The sequence below is a fragment of the Centrocercus urophasianus genome, unplaced genomic scaffold (assembly GCF_019232065.1).
Source record: "Centrocercus urophasianus isolate 14NV4802_14NV808 unplaced genomic scaffold, USGS_Curo_1.0 seq_5, whole genome shotgun sequence".
Lineage (NCBI taxonomy): Eukaryota > Metazoa > Chordata > Aves > Galliformes > Phasianidae > Centrocercus > Centrocercus urophasianus.
Window position 1 is genome coordinate 7,174,011 of NW_024885088.1, and position 27,294 is coordinate 7,201,304.

The following is a 27,294-nucleotide window of genomic DNA, read 5'->3' on the forward strand; positions in this document are numbered from 1 at the left end:
TCCATTCAATTTTTTTTTGTTACAAAGACATTTTAAACTCTGCCTGCCTGAAGAGTTTTATCCTTAAATAATACTTTTTACTAAGGTGCATAGTGGCTGAAGGGCAGCTGCTCCACATCTGAATCTTTCCTGTAGATCAGCAGAAACATAAAGCAAAGGCTGCTGCTGGAGGAGCCAGTTCCTGTTCTTCTGGACTACTCTTTTTTGGTGCTAGCTTAGATATAGCTGTTGTATAATGGAGAAGGAATGGAGATAAGCTTTTTTGGAAGTGCTAGTTTATTCAGGCCAATGCAAAGAAGTCAAGTAGCTAGTTTTTTTCAAGTAGTAGTGGAGCATCAGCACTTCTTCGTGTTAGAAAGCAGACAATTGTCAATATCAATGTGTTTTTTTCTGCCTTTTCCCTAACTATGTATCCCCATGACACCTATGAAGGACAAAACAGGCCCATTTAAAAGTGGAAAGTAATATTCAAAATTGCCTGAAGTCACACTATGCTAGCTCTTGATTTAGAGTTGAGGTGGGGAAAATAACACTAGTATTTTCATCCCCTGCAGCTCTCTGTGTGCTTTAGGAGCAGATGTGAAGCCTTGGAAGGGGCTGTGGGCTGCTGCACGTCACATCACTGGCATGGCTAGTGGGACAGCTCTGAATGAGGCCTTGCTGACCAGCCTTGTACTTCTAAGAGGCCTTGCCGTGTCTCTGCTGTCATTCCTTCCTCACCTTGTTCCTGCTACTGACCTGGCAGCTCATATTGCTAACACGGCAGGGAATATTTAGGTTGAAAAAGACCCTCAGGATCAAGTCTAGCTGTAGTCTTATGACTATGGAAGGCTTCATGTTTAAATGAGAGTAGACAGACTTGCTTTTGTGTTGGGGATATGGATTGGTTCAGGGATGGGTCTCATGAGTACTGATGGAGATGTGACCAAAGCAGAGGAAGTGGATGGGGAAGAAGGATGCTTTTTGTGGCAGTGGGCTGTTAGAATTTAGCTGGCAGCTTTTGCTGTCACGTAAAAATGAACTCAAGTGACTGTATGCTGAAGCAAATAAATGGTATTCCTGTGATCTCTTTTTGTCGAATGTTAAAAATGTGGTTACAAAGTTAGCTTTTCATTGTCTCCTGCTTCAAATGCAAGAAAACAGTCATCGCTTAGCTGTTTCCTGATGCCTTTGAAGGGAAGCTCTTTTTGCACAGGGGGTACAATCTGTCTGCTACAGACATCGGTACAGGGTGCATCTGAGATGCTGGTTAGCTCTTATATAGAGCAGATGCCTGGAATACAGTTCAGAAGTTTTCTAGATACCTTGGGATCAGACTGATGCTGTAGTTGTGTTTTTTTGGCTATGCTTACCAAACTTGCACCTCATATAGGATTTAGAAAAGTAAAATAAGGAAATATACTATTTTTCTCTTTAAGTGAACATTTGATTCCTATCACAGTAGTGTTTGTTGCTTTGAGATTCGATAACCATGTTGTATTAAAGGGAGGCAATCCCTGAAAAACTGCAGGTTTTAAGGATGTTTGCTCTGAAAGCTTGCAGAAGGCAGGATTTCTCTGTCCCGTGCTAGCAAAGTGCTTGGCTCAGGCCCTACCTGTGGAATTAGTGCCACTGCGGATTATTACTTGTCTGTTATTTGCAGACTGGTTGCAAGATCTTTGTACCTTGCTTGACTATCCTGATGAGTGGGTGAATATGAAAACAGTGCTGTACACAACTGGAAAACTGAATACAGAGGCTGATGGAGCAATGCTGATATCTTCTCTAAGGCACAGTGAGATGAGCAGGCTCCTTGGGGTCACCTTATGCAATATAGCCTGAGCTGATGTAATAGCTCACTCCTGTACAGCAAAGGAGAATACACCCACTCGTGTTTTTCCTTTGCATGTTGTTCCCCTTGTGCTCATCCTCATAGTCTGAATCTGATCAGATTGTGCATAAAGCCCATTTGCTACGCTGCCCTGGCAGAAAGCTCTTTCTGTGCCATGTGAATTTTCCAATGCTACTGAACTCAGTTAACTTACTGTTCCATCAGACAAGTGTCAGGGTTGGTACAATAGAGTCAGAGGCAGCACCTTCTGTTCCTGATAATGATGGACCATTTGGGATGAGCTGGCATGATGCCAAGGCTTTATTTCTGCAGCACTTCAGCCATTTGCTGTGTGCTGACCTAGTCCTTCCCACCTTGTTCATGTCTGCCTCTGGGGCTTGCTGCATGATATGCTGAGAAACATCAGCATCCAAGTTGCCGTGTATGATACAAGCTTTATTTCTTTAACTCCTGCTGAGACTCTGATTTTTGCAGAGGGACTGAACTCCTTGCTGGCATTAGCCAAGTGTGTATCTACTGATTGATACACGTGCATCACACTTTGTCTCTTCTGAGTCCTGCTCAGAACTCCAGTTTAACTCCATTCCTTTGGGTGGAGTCATGCCTTCTATGCCTGACTGCAGCATTTGCTAGGTAAAATTGCTCTAATATTTACACTGACAGTATAAATAGCAAAAGTACTATCAAACATATATATTGATCATATCAGCTGAACTGTGTGATTTTCCACTGCAGCAGACTACAGTAAGGAATTTGAATCTAATGCTTAGCCTCTAATGCAGTGAAATTAGATTTATTTTTTTTCTAAGGACTGCAATAGTTTTGGATATCAAACTTGTATTCTTTTTTTTAATTCATTGGGTAGCCTAATTGTGTTTTTTTGTTTTGTTTTGTTTCTTATTCCTTATCCTCTCGAGTGGTTACACAACTTGACATTAAAGTCAGTAATTCCTCATTGATAATTGCTCTCAGGCTATGACATCAGGATTTCTGGAAATATAAATCCATAGTGTTGATAGCAGACCATATGATTTCATTCTGGGAGCTGGCCAGTACAGTTGAGCTCGCTGATGTATAATGTATGCAAGGGTGGAGATGATACAAGAGCAGTCTGCTTATGTGCCTGACACACTTGCTCTGTTTCCAGGGACTGCTGTGTTACAAGAGCAGATCTTTAGTTCAGATGCTCTGTGATTGAAAACAGATCATCTGCTTGCTATTTATTGCTTGAATATTTGGTTGTTTTGATAGAGCTTTCCTGATTCCCACCTCTGTGTATTTGTTGTGGCTGGTGACATGAATTAATTACTCATGAAAGTATTGCTGCAGGGCTTAGTCTTCCAGAAGTGTTACATTTGCCATTCTGCAATTCCTGGTAGTCTGTCACGTGGGTTTTGGAGGCATGATGCAGACCTGCATGTAGGGCAGTGCTGTGCTCTGAAACAGATAAGTTCAAAAATATTATCAGGAACATTCTTCATTTGCACATGGGTGGAGTAGGCTCAGTGCTCTAACGAGAGAGACCATTGTGGGCTGCTCCAGAAGTTAGGAATTGCAATTAGGTTCTGGAATGACCAACCACAAGATACTGACAGGGCCAAGAATTTTACAAGGTTCAGAAAGGAAGTGGATGTTTGCCTAGGGGTTGGGAATGGAGGGAGTTGTCAGTATAAATGATTACCAAATGTTTTGGAAGGTGTATCAAATTTCATGTTCTTGACTCTGTGCAAGTTTCTAGGTGTCAGGCTGCACTGTATTGCTTCTGGGACTCCTGATATCACAGAGGAATGGCAGGACTAGTCATAGCTATGGTGATCAAAGAACCATCCCAAGGCTTTTGGAGACTAAGAACATCACAGTGGTAGATTTATCTTCTCGTGTGGCACCCTCTTGATTTGAAACATTTCCCTGTGCTGAGGGAAGAACCTTCAGTAGTAGTGCTGTTCCTGTATGAACACCCAAAATACCTTTACGATGGATAATGTCTGTTAGGAGTTGACACACTGGGTAAAGCTGTCTGGGGAAGACTCAAGCCAAACCGGTGAAGTGGAATCATTCTTGGCTAATAAGTTACTAAGCGCATCCCTGGGCTTGGGCTGTTCAGCTCCTCAGTCCGAAGTCTGTAGTTTATGCTTGAGTCTCCACTGGGCTTTGTAGCTGTGCTGGCTCATTCAAAGTTGCTAGTACCTCTTCACAAAGTGTTTTGTTTTCAGATGTTTGCTTTGCATGCGCACTGTACATACCTCAAGCGATGAAGTGATTGTTGGGGAGCAGTGGCATATCTGATTTTCCAGACGGCTTGCCAAATTCAGTTTGATCTTAAAGCTGGTTGAAGGCAGAATTGCTGTAGTCATGTTTTCCCTGCTCCCTTGTGTTATCCCTGCCTTGCATGCAGCCCAGACAGGGAGCTGAGCCAGCTGAAAAGTTAACCCTCACCTCTCTGAAGTTAAAACTAATTTTCCTGAAACTCAATTTCCTGATATAGCTCTCCACCTACCTATAGGAGTGCTGGTGGCAATGTGAAGAAGAGGTCAGGATAATGTGGCAAGCGAATTCTGGGAAAGAAGGATGCCAGATAAGACTTAAATTGACCTAACCTGTATGTGGAGATACTGCAATCCTAAAACCACATGCAAAACAGAAACAAGCATGTATATTCCCCCCTTTCTTAAGAAAAACGAAATTTCTGGTCTTTGAATTTAGACCTCTGTGAACTGACTTCATCTGCAAGAGTTTATTTTGCTCTCAATTTTAACATTTAAAAAAATGGGTAAAAATGCCACTTGAACATTTAAGTTGTCCTCTGGATTAATTCCAGTGCTTTTGGATAAAAATGAAAAGGAGAGGATTTTCCTCCTATTCCTGTATTTGTTGGAAAAAACACTGTGAAGAAGGATGGTGATATTGTGTAGGATCTCTGATTAATGTTCCATTTCTTTCTCGGCAGCATAATTTTTTGATATTTAAATGATAGGATCTTGTGCTATTGCCCATTAGCTTGTGCTTTTTTTTTTTTTTTTTTTTTTCCCCTACCATTTAGGAAATGACAGTAGGGTAAAAGTAAACTTTCAGGATTGTGGTGTGTAGAGAGCTGTGAGATCTTGCGATATGTAGTCTGACTGTAGAGAAGCTGGCATCTGTTTGTAGGGAAACTCACCGTTGTTTGTTTTTGTTGTTGGTTCTTATTTTTTCAGCCATCACTGAGAGGTGGTTAGCTTCTCCAGAACAAGGATGTTTTGGTTTGTTTGTTTGTTTTTTTGTTTCTGCATTGTGTTTTTCTCTATTTTGAACCTATCTAGGTATCTGGCAGCGATCAGGTAAAGGTTAATTAACATCTGAGTTGCAGCTTGCTTGTTATCATGCAGACTCTCTAAGGAGCAGAGTGAAATAGAGATCACCCCTTCCTCTAATAGGACTATTGTAGGGAAACCTGTAGGATACCCTCTGCTGCAAATCTTATGTATCAACCCATGTTCCACGTGGTTAAAACAGGACATACTGTTTAAAACATGTGGTTGTAATTGAACAAACTACTTCAGAGAACTGGATTAGCTATTTCGAGGCATACAAGGATTTTTTTGCATCCTTTCAAGTGAGACATCAGGGTGCTCCAGTCTTGAAACTAGTGGATCCTGCAAAACATGTTTTATTTTACTGGATTGGGAGAAAAGTAAGCATACTGTTACAGACCGAAGATGGAGCAGTTGGAGGTAAATGGAAGTTTAGAGGGCTCAGTAGGGTTGAGTTTGGGATAAATGTGGCAAAAAGTGTGACTTTCTGACCTACAGCTCAGGATTTTTTGACAGGGGAGCTTTAGGCCTCTCACTTGGGTGTTAGAAATGCACACACAATGGTTGTTAAAAGAAAGTGGCTGTGGGTGACTTGCTGACCTGGTGGGGTCAGAATTTACTTCCTGTGTGACATCAGGGAGCATTTTTGCGTGCTGCCACTCTGTATGATCAGCATGCCTGATTTTTAAGAACTCACAGTTCCTGCGATGCTCACATAAGCGGGAACATCTGTAGTTACCCTGGTTATCTCTAAATAAAGGCTTTATGGATTGAGGTGTTGTGAATGAGTGACAGCTGTCTTTATCAGCCCCAAGCACTGAGGAGTCGCATGCTAACAACAAAAACTGTTGGTTCTTATACAGAAAATAAATTGAAAAGGCAAATGAAGAACTATGTGAAGAACATATGTTTTCAAGTTCTCTGCAGTCAGGATGTCTAGAAGAGCAGGAGATAGTGCTCTATCTGTACTAAAGCTGTAAGAAAAATTGCTAAACACTGTGAAACGTGCAGAGCCATTGTGGGAGTAGCACTGAGTCTAAGCATGTGGGATACTCACACATACAACAGCAATTACAATTCATGTCCCAGCCACAATTATGCTGCTCCATTTTTCAGTAACTAAGAAAGGAATTTGGCCCAGTGAATGAATTTGAAACACTCTCAGTTGGACTGAATGATCCAGAAGCATTCCTTCCTGTTATAAGAACCATGTGCATTTTGTGTTCAACTCGGACTAGACTAGCTTGTATAAGCCAAGTGGGGTCAAGAGATGTAGTGCATGCACTGAATTAGAGCTAGGAGTAAGTTTAAAAAAAAAAAAAAAAATTGAAATGCCTTCTGGTAGCAGTTCTTCAAAATTCTGTCAAAATTGCATGGAATGAGCCTGCTTCAGAACAGTAATGTGCAGACTAGTTTTATAGTATTCTTTGATAGCAGTAGGTATTAAAAGATAAGCACTGTCTACAAGATATTGGTGCTGTTCATAAACCTCATTTTTGTCTTTGCCTGTGACTCAGAAAATTGCAGAATGGCTGAGGCTGGAAGGTGCCTCTGGAGGTACAATTGCTCAGCTCAGAGCAGAATCCATCATAGCACATTGCCCTGAACTACGTCCGGTGGTGTTTTGAGCATCTATGAGGATGAGAGACTTTGCAGTCTCTGGGTAATTTGTCCCAGTGTTTGATTACCTTCACAATAAAAGCACAAAGCAAAACTTTGTGTAGTATTTTCAGTATCTCAGTGTTTTGTTACTTCTTGTCACTTGACTCTTAGGAGGAGTCTGACTCCATCGTGGAGCATTTACAGATCAGCTTCCTCCCACATCCTTTGTGTCCTGAGGCTGAACAGTCCCAGCTTTGTGCCTTCTTTGTATGCCAGATCACTGTGCTCTGATGCTGAACTTGGCTACTATGTTCATGTCTGTTCACACTGGGAATCTCAGTTCTGGATGGAGTACTGCAGAGGTAGTTCCACCAGTGCTGAGCAGAGGGGAAGGATCATCTCCAGTCTGCTGGCTGCTCTTTCAAATGCAGCCTAGGGTACTGTTGGCTTTATTTGCTGCAATGTTTAATTTGTTTGCAGGGACCTCCATATCCGTCTTTCTGTTTCTATAAAGCTGCCTTCCAGTCAGTTGGCCCCCAGTGTGTACTGGTACATGGGCTGATTCCTTCCAAGGTACAGAATGTTATATTTCCCAGTGCTGAACTGTGTGAGATTACTGTGAACACATTTCTGCAGCCTGTCAGGGTCTCTCTGCATGGCAGCACAACCTTCTGGTGTTATCAGCCACTCCTAGCCTTGTATGATCTGAGTATTTGAAGGTGCCATAGCCTAGGTCAGTAATAACAATGTTAAACAGTATTGGGCCCAGTATGTCTCTTCATAATCCATGTAGAGGTTGTATGAGACTAGAATCTCAGTAAATAAGGATCTGTTGAACTACTACTAGTTCAAAAATCTGGACAAATATTGCTGGAAAGAAGAAAATAGCAATACAGCATAATGGAAAAACAGAGAAAGCTACAAAAGAACTGGGAGGGAAAGGGCAGTACAAGTACAGCTTTGGAGTGGATAGGGAATTCTCCTAATTGGCTGTGGCTTAGCTTTTCCTTTATCTATGTTCTTCAGAATTCTGGACTGAGTTTTACTTTTTTATTATTGTTATTTTTGAAGGAAAGTAAGTAAAAATGCTAAGAAGGAGAAGTTTGCAATCCTGTTTTGAGATCTCAAAAAGCTGTTCAAAAAGCCCGTTGCTCAGTTTCGCGAGGACAACTGGCTGAGATCAATGTACTGAATTCTAGCCCTTCTCATCCTCACTGGAGAAAAACTTGCTTTTGATTGCTGGAGATTTATACGATTTTTTTTTTCTTAATTATTAGGCATTGTGAACCTCAAGGTTATACATGCTCTGTACATGTTTATTACAGCTTGTTCTGTTTAATTTGATACTAATTGGTTATGTTGAAAGCAAAGCTTCTGATATCTTGTTCTCAGTGTTCCTGCTAAGCTAATTAAGCCCCTGAGACAGCGCTGCTATATTGTTTTTCTTCCTGATGTGAAAGAAGGTATTTATTTTGCTCATAGGCATATGAACTCCAGCATGGAGTTCACAAAGGGCAGGTCCTGCTTGATCAACCCGATCTTCTTCTGTGATCTAGTGACCCATCTGGCAGATGAGGGAAAGGCTGTTGATGTGGTCTACGTAGACATCACCAAAGCCTTTGGCACTGTCTCCCACAGTATTGTCCTGCAGAAGCTGACAGCCCGTGGCTTGGGCAGGTACACTCTTGGCTGGGTAAGGAACTGGCTGGAGGGCCAGGCCGAGAGAGTGGTGGTGAATGGAGTTAAATCCAACTGGCAACCCATCACAAGTGGTGTTCCCCAGGGGTCAGTGCCTACTTCTTTAGGACACTGAATAGTGATGAACTTCTATGGGAGCAGCCAAGGCTTTTAGAAAATGGGACTATGAGTTGAGGACACGTCCTATTTGTTACTATTTTCTATTTGAAACAGAAAACTGTAAAGAAAGAATAAAAAACATTTTCTACACAAGGAAAAATGTTTGCTACTTTGTGATAGGATGTTTAGTCCTTTGGCAGCAGGTATCTGTAACGCTTTTGAGTCTCCGGGAGTAGCAGGATCCACGCAGTGCTACCTGCTGGGAAGCGGGGAGGCTGGAAAACTGGAGGGCAGGCTGCCTGAACTGTCTGAACACTGGTGCCCTATGCTTTGTTTTAAAGTAAATCATGATCTTTCTATCTTCTAGTGAACTTCCTTAAGTGATGGTGGAGTTTTCTCACTTCTAGAGGTTTACCACAGTTGGTATGTATTAATGATGACACTTGAAAGTAACTTTTTTTTAATTGCCTTCTCAGGTATCTGACCTTCCGTTCTTTAGCATATGAACTGGAAGAATGTTATTTTTTACAAGCTGTTTTGAACAGCTGCAACCCTTTGAACACCAGAGGAGGTTTTAGGCCTAGTTTTCTGGAAAAGCAGGATTCTGCAGGTTGATACTACCAGTACATCTCTTTCCAATTTCAACAGACTCTTCCGTCTGAAAAACTCTGTAAATTGATCTTTCCTTTTTCTATTGAGCTGAGGAAGAACACAGTTGTGGACAAAGTATGTTCTTCCTTCTGTAAGCTGAAATTTCTGTAGGTCTTCCTCATCAGAGGTGTTGTGAGTAGTCATCATAGACCTGAAGATAGCTGCTCTCTTTCTTTGTTCACGTTTCAGAGCTGATTCTTTCTTGTCTTGTACTCAACCATTCTGTTTATGTTGAAATCTTCTCTCCTTGCTTTAATGGTTCGTCTGAGACTCCCACACTGATGGAAGAAACAATAATGAATTTTGTTGAGAATTCTTTGCCAAAAGACGCAACTTGATGTAGTTTGAGTAAATGTCAGTTTGGGTAAAACAACGAGAGAGTGAGGAAAGAAGGATCAGCTGCTTTCTTGTGCTCCAAAAAGCTGGCTGCTTTGGGGAGAGGACAGGAAGAGAAGGGAGAGTGAAAGAAGAAAGAATCTGAGGTACGTTATTAGAAAAGGGTGAGCGCCTGAGTGCCAGAAGCACAAGACATGAGTGCCAAATGTGAACAAATATTGCTGAGTTTTCATGAATGCTACTTCTGCAAAGAGAGAAGATCCATTTGCTCATTAACAGCCATGCCTGTAAGCGAATTTCTGAGTATGTGAAGGAAGAATAAGCTGTGCACAAAGGAGAAGATAAATGTCAGAATTCCATAGGTCTGGACTTCAGAGTTGCTTTTTGCATGTGCTTTGTTCTGTTTTTTACAATTTTTTCTTTTTCTTTTTTTTTTTTTTTTTTTTTTTGCTTCTCCACACTATCAGCCTTTTATTGTTCGTGAGGAGACAGACAGACTCTTGTTCCAGAGTAGGGGGAGGAGGGAAGAAACGTGTAAGCGCAGTGGAATGTCCTTTTTAGTGTCTCTCTCTGGCTCCAGGTTTGACATGTGGGGATTTTAACGTATAATGAGCAGCAAAGTGTCAGAATACAAGCGACAATGAAAACAAAATTCAGTCAGTAACCTTGGGGCTCTGAAACTGAGCAAATGTTTATCAGAGTAAGATTATGCTGGACATCATTGAATAAGAATGAGCTGATGTCACACTTGGCAAGAGCAGGAACTGGTTTTTTTCCGCACAAACAGCACAACATAGCAAGGAGAAAGCAGAGGGAAGGGTAGGAAGGAGGGGAGGGGAAGGAGGAAGAAAGGCGGAGAGCTGTTTGCTGTAAATTGAACTAATAAAAATATAAAGATGTGGTTTGTTTTGTTAGAAAGAGTCTTGAAGGATGTAAATAGACAAAGGTTAAGGATGCTTCAGGGCTCCTCCTACACTGTGGCCTTGAAGAGCTGCGTACAGATTTCTGACAGCCGTTGCATAATCTGCCTTGACTTGCTCCAAGTAGACAGTATACTATAGGCTTGTTTCTGTGGTCCCGATTCAATGGCAACTCATTTGGCTTTAATGGGAATTTTTACTTGAATAACAAAGTCCAGCTTTTGTGACCTCTGGTAGCTTTAGTGCCTAGTTAATGAATAGAAGGATCTCCCCTCTCTTAGCCTTGTATGCCCTGTTTTTAAAGCTTCATCTTGTTTTATACTTCAAGTAACATGAAATGTTAACTGCAGAAAGAGAGATTTGCTTGAGGCAGGGAGCAGAGCAGCAAAACCACATAGCATCTGAAGTAAGAACTAGCAAGGTGTATCTGGTGAATGTGCAAGTGAGCAGTATTGGAAAGTGACTCGGAAGAGGTATAGATATAATACATACAGCACTGTGGGTGCTGCTCTGTGCTCTTGTATTCTAGCTTGGCAGACTGCTTGTGAAGTGGCACAAGTTAAACAGGAAAATATCTCTCCTGTACTGGAATAACCATCAGTGCCAAACATTATAGCAGCATATCTGTGAGGTGGTAGTTGTATCCCATCAAGCTCCTTTCCTCATCCCATGAAGTACCCAAGCTGTTAAAAGTTAAGAGCAACCCTCCTTGCATCCACCCATACGTCTACAGGCATTTGTTTAGTAACAGCCCCCCATGACATTGAATACAAAACTGGGCGTTATTTTTTCAAAATGAAAAAAATAAAAATTTAAAAATGGGGCTGTTGTGGGAGCAGCAAGCACAAACTTTACTAATCAGTTTGCGGTTCTAACTTATGTTCAGTGAGCTGTCATCACAAGGCTTTTGAATCTCCTGCTCTGGGGAAGGAGGCAAAGCTTTGCAACTGAGCCACTCAGCGTGCAGTTCCCTCAGGTGTATGCAGCTCTCCGGAAGCTTTTGGATTTGATGACTTCCTGCTAGACCACACTATCTCATTCAAAAAAATCCCGCTCATTCAGATTGAATAGATTTGAGTGTTCTCATCTGCTGAATGACCTTACTAGACACATGCACACTTCTGACCTCTTCTGCAATGACTCAGCGCTGGGTGTAAGTGAAGAAGAGCACATCTGACTTCAAGACAGGCTGGACAAAGAAAAGCTGTTGCATTAGTGCAAGAGGAGGAACAGTTGTGTTTGTGTGCTCTGTTCCTTGCTGAAAGCTGCCTGAATCAGATGAGTCTTTTAGCTGTTGCTGCAGCATAGTCCTTTATAAAGAAGACTACAGCAGAAGAACTAAAGATAGTTACACATTTATTAACTAGGGAGTTGGATGAAAACATTTAAGGTAAATGTATTTCTAAGAGTCATAAGATTCAATGTTCAATTTACAGTTTTAAGACATTCTAAATTTTTTGTACTTTTAAGTCAGTCAGAGTTTTAGATGCTGTTTTAAGTTACTGTTACTAATACTTAGGCACTTAGTTTTCCTATTTACTTTTTCACCTGGTTCAAGAAGAGAACTGTACACATCTATACTGCTGTGGTTTGTTTGTTCTCATGCTGCTTTTAAGCACTTTTGTTAAAATGGAGATGTGGATTCATTGTGTTGCTATGTACTTATGTTAGCTTCAGTATCTCAGAACAAAATACGGTGGAGCTCTTGTCAACACCTCTGTGACTACAAATTCAAACATAATCAATATTCTTCATGTAAGACTTATCTAAAAAATGATAGCATAAAAAGAAGTCTGTTCACTGTATGACTCTTCTCAAATCTACTTCTGAGCCTGTTTTCATGCAGTTAAAAAAGTAGTGCAAAGATCATTGCAGAAGTGGATATACATTTACGGAGGACCTGTATCAAAACAGCTGCTTTCTGTTAACAGCTGCAGTTCGCACAGCCATGCTGACGTTAACAGTGAGGGCAATATGAACAGGTACTCAGAGAGCAAGTTCTGTTAGCTTGCTAAGAAAGTACAGATTGCATCCTGAAAGTGAAAAATCTAATGTCAAAATCGACTTCCAGTTGCTATGGGTTGGTGTTAGATGTGGTAGGTTGAGGTCACTTAGATCTGGATTTACTGACTTAAGTATTTTGCCGGGTTCAGTGTTATACTTGGCCTGATGGAGGCTTTCGGGAAAAGGATGCTGAAGCGACGTAGTCTTTAGACAGCACAGGAACAAGTTGCTGCAGGATGAGGAGTTTGTGCAGGTGAGCTGTTCTGCAGTGCCTGCTTAATTTTCAGGCTGTTTAGGCGCTTGGAACTGTGCAGCTGCCTTACCCTGTATGTGTTCATGCAGAAGGAGCAGTTGAGCCTGTGCCTGCTTAAACAGCCATGGTACATCTCTGCAGAGTAGGAGTTCTGGCTGCTGGTGCAATGCCAAGCATCTGCTTGCAAGCCTCAGAACTTTATCTATTCTTAAACCTTGACTCATCTATAAAGTAAATCCTCTTAGGTGCTGTGATTTGCTAGAGTGGTGTAATTGCAAAGACCTTTAAAGATGCCAAAAATATTGAAAATAAATTTCCTTAAAATAGGAGTAAACAGAGATTTTCCCCACCAAATGCTTAATTTTCATTTGTTTTCATGAATAATCTTGAAAACCTGATTTGGAATCAAGTCTGCAGGTTTTTTTTTCTTTTTTTTTTTTTTCTTCTCCCTATTTTGGTAACAAAGAAGATTTGCCTGGCAGCAAAACTCTTTGGCTTCAGAGCTCATCCTTTCCTGCTATTTTGTTCCTTATCTGAAGTCAGAACCTTCTGTACAGAATGTAAGAGCTAGTAACTGTCTGTGTCACAAGCAGAGCAGTAGTTTTGTGAGTAGTGAGTGATTAAAAATACTGCTTTATGTGCATTTTTAATATATTAATAAAGAGTAATGTGATTTTTGTTGTTGTTTTTAAATCTGTGTTTGTGAATTCTTTTTGTCCTGGTGCTCTGCCACATCCCGTGGGTTTACCTGTGGCTGCTGAACTCTTTACACCTTACAGTTGTGCTGTGACTGCCAGCCAGGTTTGCTCCTTGTGGTCTCTAGAGGTGGAAGACAGAGCTGTCATATGGGTGTGCTGGGGTGGAGGGCTTGGGAAGAAGGTGGTACACAGCCTAGAGGCCTGGACTGACAGCAAGCCTTCCTCTTTAGACCACTGCCTCAGTGGCTGAACCCTGCAGCTCTGTGCTCTGATTCAGGTACTTCTTAAGCATTTTGAAGCTTCCACTGCCATATCCTTGCTGAGATCTGTGACTGGCTTTGTGTGCAAGCAGAGAACCCAGTGCGGATGTGGCATTTGAAATGCTGTTAAGTTTCACTTTTAGTCAAGCAAATCAGATGGTCTGGTTTGGTTGTTGTTGGTTTTGTTGGTTTTTTTTTTCTTTAAATGCTGATCAGTTGACTAACATTTTTGTTTTATTTGGCCACTGTGTGTATTTTCTAATGTAATGAGCAGAAGGAGATGATGTACTGGCAATCATACTAACTGGTATTACAGAATTACAGGGGTTGGAAGGTCCTCAAGAGATCAAGTCCATCCTCCCGGCTAATGCAGGTACCCTTCAGCAGGTTGCACAGATGGGCGTCCAGACAGGTCTTGAATATCTCCATAGAAGGTGACTCTACAACCTCTCTGGGCAGCGTGTTCCAGTGCTGTGTCATCCTTACCGTAAAGGGTATTCTACTGATGCTTTATGCATCCATTGTATGCTGTGTTTTTCTAACTTCTGTGTGTGCATCTTAATGTAGTCAGAGGATGCTGAGTTACTCTTGTGCCTTATGTAGCCTTGTACTACATGCCAGGCTCTGTCCTAGGCTGGAAGAATACTTGTCTCTCTGCCCCTCTCAGGGCTCTTGTCCCAGCTGCTGAAAGCTTCCTGTTCCATCTACAAGACTGTTGCCTCTTGTGACAGTCCTTGTAAGTGCTGTGAGGAAGCTGTGATTTGGGTGAGTAAAACTCTGCATTGAGTAAATGGAAAGGTACCTAGTAGAAGTGCTATGGTGAGGGAAGTAAAGTTTTGCTGTAACATGACTGATACTTTCTATAATGGGTTTAGGAAATAGATCTGCACTGTGTGTGAGCATGTCATCAGCAGATTGTATATTAATAACTTAAAGAGTCAGTGTTGGGAGAGGGGTATGTTTTCACAGCTACACTGTCTGAGGTGGAGCTTAGGTGGAGGCAGCTGTGAGCTGTTATATCCTGGGTACATCTGATTGCAAAGGGAGTGACACAGGCAACATCAAAGCCAAAACATGGAATTTGCCAGCACTGTCCTTAAGCTGTCCCCCAGCTTTATGGCCATGCTGGGGCCCAAGCCCTTGGCTTGGAGTATGAGGAGTGAGGGTTTGAGAGGCTCCCAGCTTGCTGACCACAGATGCCATATGCTGTGTGCAGAGCTGCTGGAAACTGGACTGCCATTACTGGCTGCTTGTGAGGACAGGATCACATAAGTGCTGTCATTAATGCTTGGGTATGTAGCAGCTTATTTTAATAGTAAGGTGGTGCATTTACATAGTATTTTACTAGTGAGTTATTTTACTGAAGTGTGAAAGGAATGTAAACTGTCTACTGTAGAGGAGGTACAGTGTTCTTGATTTCCCCCCTTGGGTCTGTAAAACACTTCATGCTAGGGATTCCTTGTGTATTTTGTCTTTCTGCAAGGTACTTTCTTACTTGACAGTATTTGACAGAAGATGATAAACGTGGGAGTAATACAGAGTGTAGTAGGCTGCTTATTTCAGTGTAGCTATTGAATGCTTTAGGTGCCCTAGGAAGGGCACAAGGTTGAGTGATTAGTTTTTAAACACTTTGTCAAAAGTAAATACCATGTGTTGTTTTCCTCCTTCCTTCCCCAGGTCAGCTTTTGAGTGATTTCGGTATTCTCTGTTTACAGTTTAATGCTAGGTCTAGCTCCATGTCTCCCTCTGGCCTTGGAAAAATACCTGTATTAACAGTTGCAACTGTTCAGATACTACTGGGAAAATGGCAAGTATTGTATTCCTTTGTTGTGGTTTAAACCAGCAGGTGGCTCAGCATCATATTGTCATTCACTGGCCCCTCTTTCGAGTGAGATGGGGAGAGAATAAAAAGTAGAACTCATGGGTTGAGATAAAACTGTTTACGAAGATAGACAAAAGGAAAATAGTCATGACTATATATGTACATGTATATGTGTGTGTGTGTGCGTAAGAAGTGATGAACAAGCAACTGTCCAACACATCCCCCAGCTGATGCCCAGATAGTCCCCCCGAGCAGTGGAAGGGAGTGAAATGAACTCCCACCCCCTTCAAAACTCCTTCCGTGTGATATCATATGCTATGGAATATCTCTTTGGCCACTTTAAGTCAGCTGTCCTTATTCTGTTCCCTCCCAGCTCCTTGGGCCCTTTGCTGAGAATGGCCTTGGCTCTGTACTGCACTGCTTAGAAGCAGCTATAAACATCAGTGTATTATCAATATTGTTTTTCTCCTAGAACCAAAACAAAACATCATACCAGATGCTAAAGAAAATAATTCTATCCCAGTGGAAACTAAGGCACTGTTGAGTTTTTTTCTGAAATCAGTTTTAGTGCAAGAGTGGGATAAAAACAGACTGAGTAATTACCGGAGTAATGCAGCCACTTCCATGGCATGCTCATGAAGCCTGCAGAGAATGCCTTTGCACAGATTTCTTAAAAATAAGGGGCTTATGAACTGAAGACTTTCAGATCACGTTACTACAGCATATAGGAAAAAAATGAGCTAGCTAGTTTAGGTAATAAGTGTCAGCCAAATGAAAACTTACGTGAAATAGCAGCCCACACTGCTAGCACAATGGTTGAGTGATAAACTAGGTTGCATGTGAGAAAAGAAAACAAAGTAAAAATGCCAGCTCTATAGCATTTACAAATCTCTCCTGTTCTTTGGTATATTTTTCTGAATGCGCGTAACAGACAGAAATTGCGGTTCCTAGGACCTGTGGCCAGGTGTATTTTAGTTCTTTAGACAGTTCAATAATATATTTTAAATAGTGCTTTTGGAAACTTGGACAAAGGCCATGACGTGGCCATAACTCTTTTGTTGTGACGTTATTTTTTCTACAGCAGTGTGCCTTGGCTGAAGCCCTTAAGTTGTGGGGCTGCAGTTGGAGTGGAGGCCTGTGTTTATCAGAGCAGAACTGAATAGTTTTAGTCCTACCACTGAATTATACATTGCTTTGAAACAAAAATTACGGAAAAGGGAAAAAAAAATATCACATCTGCTTTTTGTGATGATACAAAAAAGAAAGAAGGTGCATTAAAATTATTACTACATACCAAGCAGAAACTGCATTTCATGTACGTAAATAGTAGTTATGCAGCAATCAGTGCTGTGCTTTTTTTACAGTTACAAAACACCAATAACTTTATCAATAGCTGCCGTTATTTAAAAGTAATTATTTTTGTTTCAATCTCTAAACATTTCCCTGCCACTTTAAATCAGTGGAAGACTTACGCTTACTGGCTCTGTAAGTAAGTGGCCTGCTCACCATTCTTGCTTTGTGTCACGTTTTGGCAATAAATTGCAATCACAAACTGACATCTGAACACTGACATTGAAGAAGGTACCCAAAAGTTAGGAGAAAATCAACAAATAGTATTTGTTAGTCTAATGCATACATTACTTGTTGAAAAGCCATTCCTCATTTACACACAAGTTGTAGATACAAATGGATTCTATAAACCTGGAGTGGCTGCTCATTTTGCTTTAAATAATCCTTAGGAGATCTCAGACACATGCATATGAGTAAGTTACCATGGAGAAAACTGGGTTGTGAACTCAGACATGCAGCACTTGGGCTGTGCTGTAGTTACTGTCTGTGCATGGTCTCCTGGTAAAAGCAGCACAGTGTACTCTGTTCTTACTGAATTTACCTGGGATAGTGTAGACACAAGCTGGCTATTGTGGAACAGCAAACTTGCCTCAGCTTCACGTGGCTGCCCTTTTGCTCAGAGGTGACTTCAGATGTCACCTTTCCTGTACAAACAACTCTGCATTGTGGTTTGGTTTTGTTTGTAGTATGTGCTACCCCACGTGGATAAATATCCATACACTTTTGCCTAAAATAAAATAAAAGTTAGCCTTAGTAATATAATCAATTACATGAGTTTTAGCTTGTAATTAGTTCCTGCTTACCCTATTCTCTTTCATCTAGAGCCTAGAAAACTTTCTATCTGAGGACAAATGTTAACCACATTTTACAATGTGAGAGAGATAGGAAAGCTTGTTAAGGTCTTGTTATTTCAAGATCTTTTCAAGGTCTTGTTATTATATAGGTGGACAGGTAAAGTTGAGATTTTTTAAAATGGTTTCCATGCTGAAATTCTTGAAGTAGCAGCTTGCTGTTGCCTCAGACAGAGGTTCCCTCTGTCCTGTACTTCCCTCCATCCTGCCTCTTCAAAGCTAGCTCTAGGTTTTGATCTCTTGGTAAGCTGACTTCTTTTGCAACCCTACAGAAGAAGGAAAAAACCAAAACAACAACAACAAAAAAACCCCCATGCAAACTGAAACACAGTATTCTCTGCTGCTTTAGTGCAGTGAACGGATATGTGTAATAACTGTGTGTCAGTGCTGGCTTGCAGTAAGCATAATAAAAATGGGAGTTGGGCTTTCCCTTTAGAGGAGCATATATTTGGGGGTCTGGAGGGAAGAATCTTAATTTGGCTGTGGTTGTCTCACGAAGTTTTATTAGATGTCTGAGAAGCCGTGTGGGAGAGACTGCATAAATGTGTTTAATACTGACAGTTCCACAGGAAAACAGACTGTGCTGCTTCCTGCACTGCTGGAATGTGTTACGTGAGGGTGAGAGAAGGGGAGGGATGTTCTGGTAGTGGAGTCATCAGGCTGGGGGACAGCAGCTTCCATGTGGTCTCAGATAAATCAGTTAACCTCTCGGTGCCGCAATTCCTCATCTTGTAAAGTGACGTTAGTATTCTGCCCTTTGTACGTGCGTAGTGCTTGGGGTAATGAGGTCTGTTGTAGCCTGCAGATGTAATCTGCTTACATAAGCAAGTGGCGGTAGGTCTTAGATGGTAGGTCTTAACGTGTTTGCCACAAAAAAAAAAAAGTACCTGTGGAGGAAATGCAGTTTATTGCATGACACAGAATCACCGCTCTCGCATTCCTGTGAATTATGCCATCCATTTTCCCAGTCTTTTCTTTGTATTTCTTCTTTCGGGTCAGTGGAAGGAAGTGGACTGCACAACTAGGCAACTGCCTAGTCGAGAGCACTCCTATTTATTACTTCTGCGCTCCAGAAGTTAAAATGAATAAGTAAATCAGTGGAGAGATGCACTTGGCGGGATCTTGGTTGCTTTTATTTGCACTGGTGGTGCAGTGGTTTGCTTTTCTTCAGAGCACATTGTGTGCCTTTTTCCCTACCTGAAGTTTCAAAATAAGTGCGATTGGACAAGTAACTGATCTGGCAGCCAGTAGCAACTTCTCCAAGGCTTGATGCTCAATCTTGTAGTTACAAAGAAACACATGTAAGTAACTTTCCGTGCATACGAACTGAAGAAATGCTTTCCCCTTTTGGATATTCAGATTTCTAAAAATCCAAATGAGGAAGCGTTTCTGATTTCCTTGCTTTTGCTCGCTCTTTTAAAACAGAGATCTTAATTTAGAAATCTTTTGCATCATTCAACAAATATGTCGGTTTTTTGTTTTTGTTTTTTTGCATTTTTGTAGCAGTGTTCAAAGTCCCAGGAGCAGGCTCCATCATGCTAACCACTTTGCAGATTCTTTAAAATGTGGAGCAAAAGGGACTGCTTCGGAGAAATTGCAAAGTTCATTCGTATAAAAAAGCGTACACCTTACTGATTATGTATAGCCATTCTTCTGTGACAGGAGGAAATTTTAATGGTATACAGATATTTGCAGGATCTAAGCCTAAATAAAAATGAAACTCAGAAAATCAAAAATATTTTACAAATTCTCTTTTTGTGCAATTAATATTAAAACCTCCTCTGGATCAGAATTTTTTTTTATGTAAGATCTATGCCTTTAGTAGGTAGAGATTCATAAGAGTTTGGGTTTTTTTGTCTCTGTCCCATAGGAAACTATATTTTTTAAAGAAACTGAAATGTCGTGGATCTCCTTAAGTGCTGTTGTTTTAAGATAAAGGAAAAGTGGAGGTGAGTTTTGTATCTTTCTGAGTATTGTTTTATAGGTAGTATCTCACAGTGTTGGGAAACTGAGGCACATCATTCACACTGAGAGAATATTTGGGCTCTCTAGTCAGAAAAGTTGCCTGTTGAATGATGTGACAGGACAAGAGTTTTCAGCCCATCTGTCACCCATGCAGAAATAAAAGGATCACATGGTATGGGCTCCAAAATAGAGGAAAATTTGCTGTTACAGCCAACATTCCTTGCCACAATACAAATATGTTCTTTGCTCACATAATAGCTGTTCAGTTTGTCAATTTGCCATCCTCTGTGTCACCTTCCCTTGTTACATTGGGGTAACTTGCATCCCTCATGCTGAGCAATCTTCCTCCAGTTTTTAATCGGTGTAGTAGTGATTTCTGGTGTGTTTCTGTCTTTAAACGACAACCAGCAGCTTGGAAGATGAGTATCTAGTTTAATAAGAAATGGAAATTTTAGGTTGTTTTCTCTTACAGTCTGAGAATAGGAATGTGTTCTGGAGGGGGGCAGGGAAAGTAAAGCAGTAATCATGCAAACGACACTGTGAGGACAGCAGTGAGGTCTGGCATGCTGATGAGCGAGTTCAAATGCTGGCTGCTTCAGGAGGCAGCCTGAGCCACGGGGGACCTCTGTCCTCTCCACCTTTTGGCGCTTGAGAGACTGACCTAATAAATATTTTGTTACACGAGATATGATCTCATATCCTTTTAAAATCCGCATATCTGCCAACTCTACTTCCATCCCATAGGATGGGGCTATTCAGTGAAGAGTTCAAAGTGTGGGACAGAGCTTGGAGAAGGAAGTAGTGATTTTCAAGAAGAAAGTTATTTAATAATACCTGGAAGTTCACAGTTCTCCAGAAACGAAGCTGTCTCAATGCTGAATCACTGGAGGCTTGTAGTTTATCTCCTCAACTCTCTGCTGTACAGAAACAAAGGATACCAGCAACACCCTTTTTAACCTTCTGCCCTTTTTTTCCATGTCTCTTGGTTGTTGTTTTTTTTTTTCTCCTGTGAATCTTAAGCTTTTCGTGATTGTAGGGCAGCGTGCTGCTCCACTATCCTATAGGGCAGAGCTTGTGGATAGTGCATGATAGCCTTCTAGGATCACTGCTGCCTGCTTATGAGGAGAGGATGAAGGAGAGAGATGTGGAGCAGCAGGTTGCAGCACTGAATCCTTTGGTTCCTCCTGGACTCCTCAATTGTCTTAACTGTTTTCAGTCTCTTTCACGATGTATCAAGATGAGTTACTGCTGCTATCTGCTCTTTTGAAGTAAAGCTACTGACTTGCTGAAAAAAAAGTAGCTGTGAATTAATAAAATATTAATATTTACAGTGTGGGTAGTAAGTAGTCACTGTGTACAAGAAAAGATGGGAGACGGATTTTTGTTGAGGGTTTTTTTTGTCAGATAGAAAGGTACATGGCCTTTTTCATTCTGTTGCTTATTCTAATTTTTCATCTCCTATAAATTGAAATTCTGAGCTAAATTGTTCTCTGACGCTGGCAGCATGAACCTAGACATCTGGAGAGAAGCTAATTGCCTTGGCTCCAGCCAGCTACATCACCACAGATTATACCATCCTCTGTCTTTGAACGATGTATGTCATTTATTTGAACTTCTGCTGCCTTATGAAGGTATTCCAGCTTGAATGTCTGCGTTTACTTGAGCTCATGTTTTGTTGGATGGTGAGTCAGAGGCTCCTTGCAATTTATTCACTTTGCTTTTAGCATTATGTAACCTGTACATGGCTGTAAGTACGTTTAGGTAGAATAGTCCTTTGCAGCTCATTTCACTGTCCTTGGCCTATTTCTCCTTAAAACTCTTAGAAGCAGCTTAAGTTAGCCCAAATGCACGCTTCATTTTAATTAAAACTATTAAATAGAGCATAATTCTCTTCACTCCTCTTGAAGTTGATGAGAGGTTAGTCAACGAAAAGAAAATTAGTTAGTTGATAGCATTGTGTATTTAAATCAGTGAGGAAATAGAGAAACTGCCTCAAGTGTATGATGAACTCTTCATTGTTTTGTGAACATTCAGCATAGTAAAAGTTGATGATGTTATCTGAACATTTATCCTAACAAGTTAAATGTAGAGAGGATCAGAACTAAGAAGCTGATGGAATGCTAAAACATGTCATGTATACACTTAAAAGGAAAAGTCTAATTTCTGGTTTGCACTCATTGGAGTGTTGCACTTCATCTGAGAGTAGTTTTGAAAGATTTGCAATTCATATGGCTGGGCCTAAGATTTTGTTGGAGGTGGTTCTTTATAGAACATAAATGCTTTGGTTAATACAGAGTGTTGAGACCAAACAGTTACTGGTGTTTCTTCTCCTGATGTCTTGACTCAGGTGGTGGTGTTGTAGTGGGCAACAAGTCAGCAAAACAAAACTATCTTTCTTTTTTTTTTTTTTTTTCTCTCTGAAGATCAGGAAAAGAAAGTTTGTGTGAAGGAAAACTGAGAGCATCCTGAGAGGATAACATGTTGACTGTTGATGCAAAGTAAACTCACTTCATCATATTTGATGAGGTTGTTGTCCTAGTTTTGTTTTCATTTCTGTCTGGAAATGTTCTTGAAGAGGTTTAACGTTCTCAAATTCGTAAGATACTTCAGCCTCAGTCTTTCTTTCTGTCTTGTTTGTGAGTCTTTTGGCAAGAACTTTATATCACAGCTTGTTTGTAGCTTTCAGTATGCATGGGGGCCATTCAAGTAATTTCCATTTCCCAGTGAGGTACATTCTTAGAAGAACTTTTCCAATTCAGTTAACCTGCATTTATTACTTCTTTTAATTGCTTGGTGTGATACTTTCTTGCATTTGCCGTTTTAATGTCCTTTCCTGTTGGTAAATGGAGAGCCCCAAAGGACGTGTGCGTGCAGTTGCCGAATTCAGCTTTTGTAGCCTGACAGATGTGTTGGAAAAAGCAGATTGTATTTGTGTGTGCTGCTTGTCACAGGTGGCGTCCCAACTAGGAGAATGTTCTGCTAATGCTGGAGCAAAATGAAATGAGAATAAATCAAGGAAAGAAAAATCATAGATATATATACACATATACAAATATAATATATAAAAACATAAAGCATGGCCTTAAAATTTAACATCGCTTTTTCCAGAAGTTGTGGAGAAAATTGACATGTGATGCATGTATGATTGGGCTCAACCAAGGTTCTCAAGTTGCACAGTGCAAGCAGTAAAGAACGGGCAGGAGAAATTCTTTAAATGATTTTGCCTTTTGTTTCTCTGGATATTAACAGTGGCTCACTGGGCCCACTTTTAAGTCTCATGCCATTTCTTTTTTTTTTTTTTCTTCTTTTTTTGTGAGCATTTTGTGAAACCTGGAGTCATGTAGATAAGTAGGGAGTAGGTAAGAATCTTAATTTCATTATAAAATTTAAATATATGTAGCTAGTCTTTGAGATTGTAAAGAAAAATCTTTATTACAGCATGAAAGGATTCTTCTAAAAGTCAAGGTAGGCAAAGCCTGGACGTTTTATCTCATTTAACTTACGTGGGACCTTTTTAATTCAGCTTTGCTTTGGATAACCAGTGAATTTTAATTGTTTTTAGAAATTAGTTCGAGTCTTATGCCCTTAGGGGTGCACAGAACTGGACTACTTCTCTGGCACATTTAAATGAGAAGGAGGGTCATTTTTGGAGCTCAGAATGGTTTGTGACAAAGAAGAAGCAGGACTTGCTTCATGCAGCTTACCAGTGTAAACCAAGCTGTCGTGCCTTATGGTGCTACATTTAGATTCTGTATTTAAGCTCTGTCAAGGAGGGCTAAGCTATATAGCAAACTGTTCTTCACACTGCTACGAAACCAATCCAAACATCCAAAAATTCATGTCCTTCCCACTTCTAGCCTCCCCTGGACCCCTGTACTGCTGAAGTCCATTCGATAGCCTTGCAGCCCGAATTAGCTTTTAATTATTCCTTTAAAAGTGTTTATTCTGGATGTGCTGTGCTGCTTCTGACTGCAGCTGGGCTGGTGATATGAACAGCTGAGTTAACTCCACTGCTCCCCTTGCTTTGCAGGACTCCTCAGTGGGCAGACGTCTCCATCCAACACCAAGCTAGAGAAGCTGGATCCACATCAAGTGCTGCAGCTGTGTCTCCGGTACCAGGACCATCTTCACCAGTGCGCAGAGGCTGTTGCCTTTGACCAGAATGCTTTGGTGAAGCGCATCAAAGAGGTACTGCCCGCTTTGCACCTGCTTTGGGAGGGAGGGCCTGGGCCTCTGCATGTCTCTAGTCCCTAGCGAGCTGTGAGTGCCAGTCAGTGCTTGGTGTGAGTGATCTGTAGTTGCTTGGGGCATCTGCCTCAGAGAAAACACTCTGGAGAAAGTCACTGTCTGTGCATTTCAAACGAAGTCCCCTGACTACCTTATTTTGGATTTTCAAATGGTGCATTTATTGGTTATGCTCTGTGATTCTTGGCTGCAAACATTTTATGTTCCTCTATTATTGCAAGTAATTGTTTAAGAAGTAAAGGATCAGGATTTTTCAAAGTATTGTTCTTTACTTAAATCTCCATGCTTAGCATTTTATTAGGCCTCATGGATAAGCTCTAAGGAAAGGGGTGCCTAGCATGACTGTGATTGCCGGTAACATTTCTTTCTTTCTTCAATGGATTTGTAGAGCCACATCTTCGTTTTCAAAGTCTCTCTTCTCTGTTCAGTATGGCTGTTAAAGATCTTCCTGTACTGCAGTTCTTGTCATTAAATGATCTCTTGAAAATCACTGATCTGCTTAACTATTCAATGATACTATTGGGAATGAAATTAATTCCTTGTGTGAGCATCCTGTAATTGAATTGCCCATCTCACTGTGTGTAGCAACTGATGTTGGAAGCAGAATGGCTGACCATTTTTTAAGGTTAAGACGGACTGTCATGAGTGGAGATGCTCTTTGAGAGTGGCTTCTCACGTGTTCACAAAACTGGTAAATGTCAGAAGTCTCTGAGACCAAAATACCACTCAGTGTCAACAGGTAAAACTTTGAACAGGTGGTTAATTTTTATTCATGTACAATAAACAATGACCTTGATTCTTTATTGCTATATTGGCTTAGAGTTAAGAAGTCCCACATGACAGATGGATAATAAATTTGATTCATGGGCTGTTTTGAGAAGCTGCTGTCATCATGAAGTTTTAAGTCCAGAATAACGTGGGAGCCATTAAAAAGGCCTTTTTCCTTTGCTGTATCATGATCTGTGGCCAGCTGTTACACAAGATGTAAGAATATTTGCAGATGTTGGTAACTCAGATCACACAATCTCAGAAATGGGATTTAATTGCCAGCCTAATGACAGTGTACAACATTAATCCAGCAGACTGTAATTCTTTTGGCTATTAGAGAGTGACTGTCAACATGATTCAAAGCTGTGGTAGGCTCCACCAGAGCAATCTGCAATACTTGGATTTACCTTCTACAGAGAAGTTACAGACTGCCTTTCAAATTACCAATGATATTTCTTTCTTACAGTATATAACGCTTCTGATGATATGTGATACTGATTTTGTTACTGCATTCTTTATCACAGAGTGCTGGAGAAATGAGTGAAACTAACTTGGGAAACTGACAAGTCATGTTTTTGGTTTGCTGGCTTTTTTCTGGGATTTTTTATGGTCGTGACACTTAAGTAACTTCAGATGCTTTGAATCCCACTGCCAGATCTGATGGTTTTTTGCTGTTAGATAACCTAATAATTTTTAAATGTTTTTCTTGCATTGGCTGTTCTGTATGTGTGTTCTGAAGGAGCCGGGTGGGACCCACTCCACTTAAATCATTCTTTCCAAATTGTTTGTACTCTCTTTAGTGCATTAAATTGAACCAGTGCTGACAGTTGCTGACAACAAAGGGTGCAGCTGAACTAGAGCAGGGTATATCTCTTGTTACAAGTGTAGATGTAGGAAATTTGTCTGTGACCACTTGTCAGCAATGATTTTGCTATGCAATATAGACAAATCTTTGACCATTGGTAGGGAGTAAAAATGAAAGAGAATAAAAGCATTGTGGAAAGCATAATGTGTACATGAGCTATAGAGTAAATATATTCTCTTATATTCTCTCTTTAGTAGTCATTATTTCCCTTTTTTTCTCTGTAACAGGGAAAGTGTTGAATTGTTTTTTTCCTCTTATAATAGACTTTTCTGGAGAATTATACTCTTAACTTCACTACAAAATAATGAGCTCTAGTCCCTGATTCCTGCCATTTGTCTGTGGTCCGTTCACTTCAGACTTCAACTGTTTTTATTCAGTGTGCTGCAGTCATACAAGCTGCAGCTTGATTTTAGTTTTCCCTCGACAAAATGTCTCAGGGTAAGTATCTTGTGCTTCTTATGTGTCTGGAAAAAAGTTTCCCAATTTCTGGCAAAACTCTTAAGTACTGTTTTAAATTTATTGGCCCTTGATAATTCATAATTGACTGCAGTGGTTTGTAAATGAGCACACAATCTAAATTAAAATGTTTTTTAATTGAAAAGAGAATAATCTAAGGAGAACAGAAACCTCACGTTCCAGTTGTTACTGCAGATCTAAGCTGACCCATTGGTGTATTTCTTTGCTTTGGGGACCAAAACAGTCTAGTGTTGCTCTACTTCTCATTTCCTGGATTTCTGCAAACTGGCTGGCTAGAGCTCTGAAATATAGAACCTGTGTGCTTTCCAGGTTGTTCTTTTTCAAATGATATCTACTCAAGCATTTCCCTGGGGAAAGAATTGAAGACATGATTGAAAGCAATTGATTCAACTGCTCATCTGCCCATCTTAAGCAGTTAACCATTAAGTACTGGTGCCCAAACTGTCTGGTTTCAGAACGGTTTGAATGTATCACGATGGGCTTTGTCTTTATTCAGAAGTGAAAAAAAAGTGTTTGCATCTTAAGATAAAATAACCAGTATGCATTAAATATAATGTTTCATACTAAGTTTTGGCAACTGCCTCACCTCTGTTGCAATACTGCATTAATTCCAAGAGCATTGAAATATTTAGAATTCCTTCTAATTTTTTCCCTGTAGCAGTTTGAAGAAAAACAGAACAGCAGATTTTGACTTGCACATATGTTATTTCAGGGTTGTGGCATCTGATAAAATTTGTCAATTCTGGGAAAAAAAGTTTTTTTCTGGGCAGCATATCTGTATTTTGTAGGTATTTTGTAGGATGGATATCCTTGGCTTGTCAGATTGGTCGCTGCATTATTGACTTCCGAGGCAGACTCTTCAGGTGGGACTGGAAATGGAATCTTATTTGTCTGCTGGTGATATGCTGAACTTGTACTCAACTTACGCAGAACATGATGATTCAGGCAAGAAGTCCCCACTTTAGTCAGGAGGTCCTGCTGCATCTCACTTCTGCCATGACAATGCTGTAGGTCTCTGTTAGAACTACTACAGAACTTGGAGCAACTCCAGCTACTTCTAGGCTTGAGATCAGTGGGTGCTTCCTTCACCAGGAGTCTGCTTCAGTTTTGTGATCTGTAGAATGGGAGACTTCTGCCAAGATCAGTTTGGAGGTGAATATTGACCAGCACGAAATGCTAGGTGTGCCTGCAGGAGGAAAACAAGTGAAGCAAGGAGAATCATTACCTGTAGAGAGTATTTGATCTGGATGGCAGAGAGAGAATCTGGTAAGTCATTCGATAGGGAATAACAGGGAACGAGAAGCAAATG

The 27,294-nt window shown here is 40.7% G+C and overlaps 1 protein-coding gene across 1 annotated transcript in view; it reads left to right on the plus strand.

Moving 5' to 3' along the window:
• BORCS5 (BLOC-1 related complex subunit 5) overlaps positions 1 to 27,294 on the plus strand; it is a 59,034-nt gene that overhangs the window by 16,526 nt on the left and 15,214 nt on the right. The window contains exon 3 of the mRNA XM_042834900.1: positions 23,661 to 23,818. Coding sequence (XP_042690834.1) covers positions 23,661 to 23,818 — 158 coding nt within the window. The remainder of the gene's footprint in view (positions 1 to 23,660; positions 23,819 to 27,294) is intronic.